Source organism: Xiphophorus maculatus, chromosome 4 (genome assembly GCF_002775205.1).
Source record: "Xiphophorus maculatus strain JP 163 A chromosome 4, X_maculatus-5.0-male, whole genome shotgun sequence".
In the NCBI taxonomy this organism is placed as follows: Eukaryota; Metazoa; Chordata; class Actinopteri; order Cyprinodontiformes; family Poeciliidae; genus Xiphophorus; species Xiphophorus maculatus.
The window spans coordinates 9,589,594-9,598,297 of NC_036446.1; the positions used below are offsets into that span (position 1 = coordinate 9,589,594).

The 8,704-nt window shown below is 42.7% G+C and overlaps 1 protein-coding gene across 1 annotated transcript; it reads left to right on the forward strand.

Annotated features, from left to right (window-relative positions):
- The first annotated feature begins 233 nt into the window (after window positions 1-233).
- Window positions 234-8,244, forward strand: larp6 (La ribonucleoprotein domain family member 6). Its single transcript, XM_005796134.3, has 3 exons — window positions 234-2,427; window positions 5,525-5,723; window positions 6,302-8,244. Exons 1-3 carry the CDS (start codon window positions 1,574-1,576, stop codon window positions 7,397-7,399), a joined length of 2,151 nt encoding a protein of 716 aa, XP_005796191.3. The 5' UTR covers window positions 234-1,573; the 3' UTR covers window positions 7,400-8,244.
- The last annotated feature ends 460 nt before the right edge of the window (window positions 8,245-8,704 follow it).

Consider the following 8,704-nt stretch of genomic DNA (forward strand, 5'->3'; position numbering starts at 1 on the left):
TTTTTTTTTTTACATGCAATAACATTGCTTTCTGTTGATAAAAAAATTAAATCAGGCATTGACATGCAAGAATTTATTGATAAAGAACTAAAACTTGAATGGATTAATTATTTCTTGAAAATGACTGCAAATTACCACAACAACAAAAAACACTGTTTTTAATGTATTTTAATGTATAGCACAAGCAAAAAAAGCCCAACAAAAAGTAGTAAATAAGTAGCTACTTTTTATCTTGCTTAGACAAAATGCTTAGAACAAGCAAGACTAATTATTATTAAAGTGATACAGTGATGCATTTTTTTACATGTTTTTAAAGATAGTTACAATTTGCTATTTTTGATTGATATATTTCAGAAAGATGACTGCCCTTAGGAAAGTTTCATTTTGACCCCCATCTAGCTGAGCCACTGCAGCAGTGTTGACCTCCCCTTTATTGTCCATTCTTGCTTTGTATGCAAGTCACACTAACTGTGACTTGCTCTTTTTAGACATGTTTTCTTCACCAGTTTTCACTTCACAGACAAATTTGATTAAAAACTCTAATTAAATTAATAAAAGTGCAAAAACGTAACATTGAATAACAATGGGTTTTCTTAACTGCTTCTGGAATGTGAGGCCTAATAAGTTCCTAAACTAAGAACTACAGAATGTTACAATAAAAGTTTTTATTTGCCACACTGCCATTTATAAAAAAAAAAAATAGGTTCTTGTGTCGTCACAAAATAGTCAAAATATGATCAAAATGATTTAAAGTAAATTTAAAAGAGTCAATTTTGTATGATCATGTTTTCTTCCTTACCAAGCATACAACATGCTGACTTCTAGGTTCACACAACACTTAGAGGTGTATTAAGTCATGTTGGTTTACATAGCAATCAGGGAGAAGTGATGATGTATCAGTTTCTTAGGAGTGTCCTATTATCAAGTGGATGACTTAACAACTACCTGCCAATTGCAGGAATAGGACACAACTAACATTTCACAGTGATACAAATGTACCAACCTAAGCTTGAGTCTGTCTTACCTTCTTATTTTGATAGGAAGTAAAACACCTCCACATACCTTCTGCAAGTGGTGTTTTTGTAACTTATGAACCAAAACACTAAATAGAAGTGGCAATGTGCTTTTTAAAAGCCCTGAACTAATTTAGTGTCTGTGACTTTAAATACTGTAAGTAGACCAATTTTGACCTAAATATGTCATCCAGGACGGCTGCAGGACTGAGTTGCAACTTGTCAAAGATGTGTCTGTGCTTTCTTGAATACAATTGCTGTCAATTGCCTGAAAATGTATTCGGCATGTTAGACCCTCCGGTCAGAGAGGGGATATGCAAATCTGTAGGGGTGGACCAATCCCGTCTTAATGGCACCTCTTGTCATTAATTCTTACATTCTTCCTTTAACTTGGCTCCTTGACGCTCTTATGGACTTGCGCAACCTTCTCTCCACGCGCTGACAGAGGCAAAAAGCCAATTATTCAATTAACGGTGTTAGCCAAGGGGTCGGCCTTGGCACAGCCTTTTCCCAATTAGACACAAACACGTGTACCCTCTCCCCTACTTAGAGATGGGCGAATGGGGCACGCGTGTTTTCACAGATACAGACAACACTCCGAATGTCTAAAAAAAATCAGCGTGTGTAAGCGAAACACGACAAGCAGAAATATGCACGCTTTAGTGAACGCCTTCATGCGATGCCTCCTCTTTCTCCTGCCTCCTTCTTGGCTTTGTGTCAGCTCTTGCTTGTGGGTTGGGAATGACTGCGAAGACGCGCTGCAGCGGCCCAATCCGAGAGCTCGTTTCAAAAGCAGAAAGCCTCTTACATATGAGGAAGTAAGGGCGGCAGCAGAAGGAGGCTCCAGCCCCTCGGTCTCACTTGGTCCAGGCTGCGTCTCGCTGGCCGCTACAAGCCCCGCTGCTCTTCAGGGCCCTCCAAAGGCTCGGATCTGGGTCGGGGCTCTCTGGCGAGCCGTGGAGCGCATCTTTGGAGCCCCCTGGGTCTTTCTCCGCCATCGCTGGAGTCCGAAGAAGCGTCGAACAGCTTTGCGCATTCCTTGTCCTGCCAGCGCTTTTGAGCCGAGACAGATTAGAAGCTTCCAGGGAGCAAGCGCTGCCGCTGCTTCTGTTACTACCATCCGGGACTGGGAGGGACACGGCGGAGCCGCCTGGACCCAGTGGAGCAACATGAGCGGAGCCGTGGGGGTCCCCGGCGTGAACCAGGCGGAGCTAGCCTCGGATGCGCCCGAGGACCCGAGCGTCGATGAGGTAATCACCGTGGACCAGCACTCGCAAGAGATGGGGACGGTGACGATCACCGTGGCGATTCAGGCAGCGGAGGACGAGGAGCCGGAGGAAGAGCACCCCGGTAATGTTGAGTGCCTCCGAGGCAGCTGCAGCGAGGACGAGCTGGGGAGACACGACAAATCAAGGTGGGACTTTTTTTCCGACTTTATTGGCTGCTCGGTTTACTCGTGTGATTGTATAAAAATTAATCTAAACTTGTAAAGTTCCCCCAAAACTCTACCCATTCGAGTTTTAGGTGAAATTTAAGCTTTTCACATATTCATTGAGAGCTGACCAGCCGGTGGAGTGACAGCACATGATCTAGCACTCCTCTATATCTTGTAAAGAGTATAAAAAGATGCAGAACAAAAGAAACCGACATTCCGACAGGTGTGATGGCAAAACACGCCAAACAGCCTAACGCTGAGACAATAGGTAGACTCCGGCGGGGTGAGTGCGTAAACTCAGCCTCACTTGATGGATATTGCTTTCGCCGGGTAGGAAGTGTTTTCAAGGCTGTTAAACAAACACCTGAGTCTGGCTGAGGACAGCAACCTTCCTTTAATCCAATTCCCCTGCGTCATGGCTTGCTATTTTTATCCTCTGCTCTATAAGGTCCCCATCCTGTGTGCGCAAACAGTGAGTCAGTCAGTGGTAGATAGGCCAAAGGTGAAAATGGGTCGCGCTTCAGTCCAGGGGTTTGTTTTTTACTCGCAAGTTGCTCCTTAGTCTAGAACTCAGACCCTGTATCGTATAGATACGCTGATTACTACAACATTCCTTCAGAGTCTTTATTTCAGTTTTATCAGGATCAAGAGTGTAATTCGCATCTAAATCTTGTGCGTGATTTCTAAACGTTCGAGGGCGTATGCGTCCGAAGTCTTGTGGATGTGGGGCCCCTACTAGCTGCGTGGTCAGCCTGCTGGCAAGCTGACTGAGGGTGTGTGTGTGTGTGAGGGAGGAGGTGATGAGTCATACACAAATTTCATTCAGCCCCTCACTCCAGTCTGCAAAACTACCCGACTGCTCTGCTTCACAGCCTGAGCCAGGTGTTGGTGGGTTTGGTACCATCAGAGACTCAGCTGCTTGATGATGATATTGACAAGTCTAGATGAACCGCGTAGGACCAATTATAGACATCTTGCAGGAAGAAGGAACACAGTGAAAATTAAGATAACATTGAAGGAGTAATATTTCATAAAAAAGTAATTGGAACGTTTTGTTCTCAAACAAATTAGGCATGGTAAAAGGAGTGTGGCCTCCAGCTTTGTGGAAAAACTGGAGTAAATGTTTTTCATTTAAAGGAGCAGAGAGTTTCTGCACAACCCTGGTTTTCAGGAAGCTTGTTTCAAAGCTGATGAGCGTAGAAACTGAACACCTCGCCTTGTCATGTTCTCTTAGGTCTGTTAGGTTTGCATGGTTCATATCCTAAAAGGAACAATATGTTCAGTCACATGCACCTTAACTACACATAGGTTTCTGGGAGGCATTATCAATTTAACTTTGACCTTCCTGATTTGTTTTTCTAATCTTTTGTTTTTGTGACCAAAACAATAACTTGTGTGTTTGCATTAAGATTGAGGAAATTATTGCCCATCCACTGACTTTTTTATATTGCAGACACACTCTTAACTCTTAGGCCCTGTGATGTGACAGGAAGTCATCGCCATATGCGAGATAAGAAATGTTGCAAAACAATATGATTTGCACTAGGGTGAGCATATAGGTCTTGGATAAAAGTGAAGCCTTAAGGAACACATCAGATGTTATGAAAGGGTTCTGGTTGTAGACAGGAGAATTGAGGGCAGCAAGATAAATTCAGAATCAACATTTGTGGAGTGGTTTCCATAAGACCTGAGATATGTAGGTGCAAGGGCATTCAGAGAATTGAATTACAATAGTTAATCAAATGTGACCATAGATGGAAAAGAATATTGACAAGAAGGGGTTAGTTAGCATATCTGAAGACTGCTGCATAAATCAAAGCACAAACACTGAGTGATCTTATTGATCTTATTTTTTTTTTTTTATTATTCAAAGTCCTATCAAAACTGGCACCTAACACACTTACTAGAATAAAGAATTGTCAGAACTTTCCAAAAAACAGATCAAGTTTCTACTAGAACTTTTGACTTGTTGGTCTTAAGGAAGTTGGCAGGGCTTTGTGCTTATGATTCAAGTTGTTGAGAAAGTGGGAGAGAGGAAAAAGATTCTGTAGAGCCAGGTGTTGACTGCACACAAATGCATTGTGTCCAACATTTTTTTTTTTAAATATGACGGAGGAAGAAAATGGATAACAAACCATATGAAGGATGGAACCCTGGAAGCACAATTAAAATTAAATTTAAAAATACTCAATTGATGCCAAAGGGAAATTAAGTGTTGCAATTCATGTAATTTTATTCAAAATTGACGTAGGCTGTGGATAGGAAGGACGTCTTGTAGCAGTCAATAATACAGTGGTCTTGATGAAGCCTCTGACACAAGACTCTCTGTACGATGGTCTGATAAAGAGGATGCTCAAGGTTGTCCAGTAATTTTCTTGATTTTTGAGTAAATATTGAGGTCTGAATTGATTTAACAGTACATACTGATAACATTTTAATAGGTATGATTCAAAGTGAACATATGAAAAGCCAAAAAAAAAACAACCATTTACCAGTATTCAAATCTCCTTGTGAGAATATCATGAGACTGTATGAATGAGGACTTGACAAATATTGAGACTAAATCTGTTAAACACACTAAAAAGGTAGACTTGGATGATTTTAGTTGAGGGTTGGCACCAAACTTCTTTAAAGTTAGAAATTAAACAGCTGTTTTAATGGGTAACAAAATGAAGGATGTTTATGTGGCTTTTTTTAAATTGAGGCTGATGTGGTGAGCCACCATATTCTTTGTGGGAGGGAGAGTCTGTGACTCTGCACCCTTCAGATGGAGAGCCCTTGGCAGTTTCAAGGCTTGGTTGGACACGAGATCTGCCGCTGAGACCCAGCTTGTTGATGGCTGTAAAGAAAAATCTGAAAGTAGGAGGGGGAAGCAGGGAGTCATTGGTGATTTGTAGAGAAATATCAGGATGAGGCTGCATCTCTGCCAGCCATTTAAGCCTGTGGCTTATAGGCTTAAAGAAAAATGTGCAACAGTTTTAATGTTGGTGCTTAGTCTAAAACATGAAACACTTAGATTTCACAGCACTCAGCAAGTCTCTCTTGACTGTGATCCATGTTCTCTTCCCACACACAGTGGTGCCGGCACCAGTGGAGGGGAGTTGGAGGAGGAGAGCTGGCAGCCTCCAGATACGGAGCTCATCCAAAAGCTGGTCACTCAGATTGAGTTTTACCTGTCTGATGAGAACCTGGAGCACGACGCCTTCCTGCTCAAGCACGTCAGACGCAATAAACTTGGGTTTGTTAGCGTCAAGTTGCTCACCTCGTTCAAAAAGGTAACCATGACTTCTAGTCTGCTATGCAAAAACACAGCAGAAAATCATTTGAATAGGCAAACTAAGGTAGATTAATAAGGCTATAATAACCTGAATTACTGTGTATTTTCAACATGCTAAATACCTCACTGCAGGCTATTTGTACACATTTTATCCTAATGTTCTTTTTGTTCTCAAGCTTCTAAAGGGTAGTATAAAGCATCCAACCACAATTTATATTTGCAACATTTAACAAAAGCATTTGATTGTATTTCCCTGTGACATGGAGGCTTACTGTGGGACTGGATATTTCTAGTGTCAGCATGACTAGCTGTTGCTGTTTTTGGTAATGATGTTCTCACATTGATTCACAACAGCAGGTGCTACTTTAGGCTCATGCATATTTGTTGGCTTGTAATTGTTTCAATCTGTTTATACCAGAATATTTAACCAGGCTAAACATGGCTAATTTTGACTGATCAGGAATTAAAGGTCAACAGTGTCTAAGCTATAAAAATGAGCAAGTGATTGGATCAGTTTTAAAACTCAGTGGGCTCTCTGAGACTCTGGTCTTGCTGAAATAAACTTTGTCATTCCAGGTGAAACACTTGACTCGTGACTGGAGAACAACCGCCTATGCACTAAAACACTCAAAGATCCTTGAGCTGAATGATGAGGGTCGTAAGGTACGCCGCAAATCTGCGGTGCCAGTCTTTGCCAGCGAGTCGTTGCCCAGCCGCATGCTACTGCTGAGCGATCTGCAGAAGTGGCCTGAACTGGCTGCTCTCACTAAGGATAATGGAAGCAATGAGGGAGGAGCAACCCAGCAGGAACAGCTGATGAAACTGCTGCTCAAAGCATTTGGGACATACGGTGCCATCGCCTCAGTCAGAGTCCTAAAGCCAGGGAAGGACCTGCCTGCGGATCTCAAGAGGCTGAGCGGGCGGTACGCACAGCTGGGCAATGAGGAGTGTGCTATTGTGGAGTTTGAGGAGGTGGAGGCTGCTGTTAAAGCCAATGAGGCTGTTGGGGGTGAAGATGGAGGAACAGGTTCGCTGGGGTTAAAAGTGGTCCTGATAGGAACCAAGCCACCGAAGAAGAAAGTACTCAAAGAGCGACCTCGCGAGGAGGGGGGGATGCGCAAAAGTCGTTCTCTCAACAGCAGAGTCCGAGAGCTTCAGTACCACGGGGATGACTCTGCATGCAGCTCATCAGAAACAGAAAGCACCCCCACATCACCCAGGCTAGCTAGGAAGTCCCAATCCTGCAATAAACTAAGTCCCACCACTGCTGGCATCAGCTTCCAGAACAATCATCTAAGTCCTGGTATATCCCCGCGCAACAGCCCATGGTCTAGCCCCCGAGCCAGCCCTTGTCCCCAGCGGAAAGCCCCTCACTCCCACAAGTCTCCCTTGCTTGGCGATGGCAGGCTGAGCCCCGAGGCTGGGCGCCGGTGGGCAGACTACTCCTCAGACAGTAGCCTGACCCCTTCAGGGAGCCCATGGGTTCAGCGGCGCAAGCAGGTGGCATCTCAGGAGAGCAGTCCAGTCGGCAGCCCGATGCTGGGTAGAAAAATCCAGAATGCCGATGGGCTGCCGCCAGGAGTAATGAGGTTACCGAGGGGTCCGGATGGAACCCGTGGTTTTCATGGAGTCACAGTTGCCGAGAGGGGAAAGACTGCTGCCACACAGACTTGATAACGTGGCATGTTGTGACGCATTTCACATCCCCCAGAAACAAAATGAGAGGTTCCTGGCCTTGTTGCTCAGCCCCCTCCTACATTTGAGACTGTGTAGATATATTTTTGTTGAGTGCATCGGTTTTCAGTCTTTGTTATATTTTTATACAACATTTTTTGTTACCATGGTAACATTAGGGGTTTACCAATGGAAATTAAAGTGAATGTAAACTAATTATGGCTTTGAGAGAAAGCTACAGATGCCACTGAAAGGGACCATGTTGCCTCCATTTTTCTCTAAACTTCTCTAAACTTTAGTTTCTCTAAACTTGAGGTAAGCTGGAGAAAAGAATTTCACCTTTTTTTCTTTTGCTCCCCCCTCCCCACACTGTAAACTGTCTTGTCCAGTGTAAATGTTTGCAACATTGTCTTTGGATGACATTTAGATGTTTAAGTGGCATATAGGCACATGGACTGGGATATCACCATATGCCTTTTCTTTATTTGTCAAGCATACATTTGTTTTCACATGCTGTTTAAATTGAGGCCATACCAGCTTCACTGCCATAAATGGTAAATGTCACATTTGGTTTAGTTCAGTTTTAATTATTTTTCTTTCATTATGGTTAGCATGCTTTGGCACTTTGTAGGGTTCTCCTCTTGCCCTGCATGTGGTTGGCAGGCAGCTGCTTTATTTATTTTTATTTTTCCAGTCTAAACCCACAGTGGGTTTTTGAGGGAGATTCAGGTCAGGAAGGATAGATGCTCTTATGTTTTTGGATTCTTTTCTTTTGCCTTCACATCAGAGCTGGGGTATTTGTACTCTAAAATTCCTATTGTACAAATAAATCACTGAAACTGCCATTTGCCTTGCTTTTTTTTTTAACTATCATTATGCAACTGCTTAATCTTTTCAGATATATTCTCATTGGTGAGATAAATGTGATGCTAAAGCAGAATGGCAAAGCAACAAAATGTGATGTATTTTTTTGGTGTTTTGGTAATGCTTGTGAAAACTGCCATGTGGGAGTTGAAATGAATTGTGAAAAATAATGTACAACATGAGTGCTAGTTAAGTAACCTGAAGTACCGCTCTGGCACATGCAGGGTACAAAGTCTACACACCACCATTAAAATTTCAAGTTTTGGTGGGTTTTACTTTTTAAACTAATTATTTTAGAACTTTTTCCTCATTTGAGACTTATTTGAACTAAAACATTGATAAGCAAATCTTTCAAGGGGGGAAAAATACACCAATATTAATAATGGTGCACACTTATAAATGTGGTTGTGGCAGTGTCCAGAATGAACCACTAGTGAAACT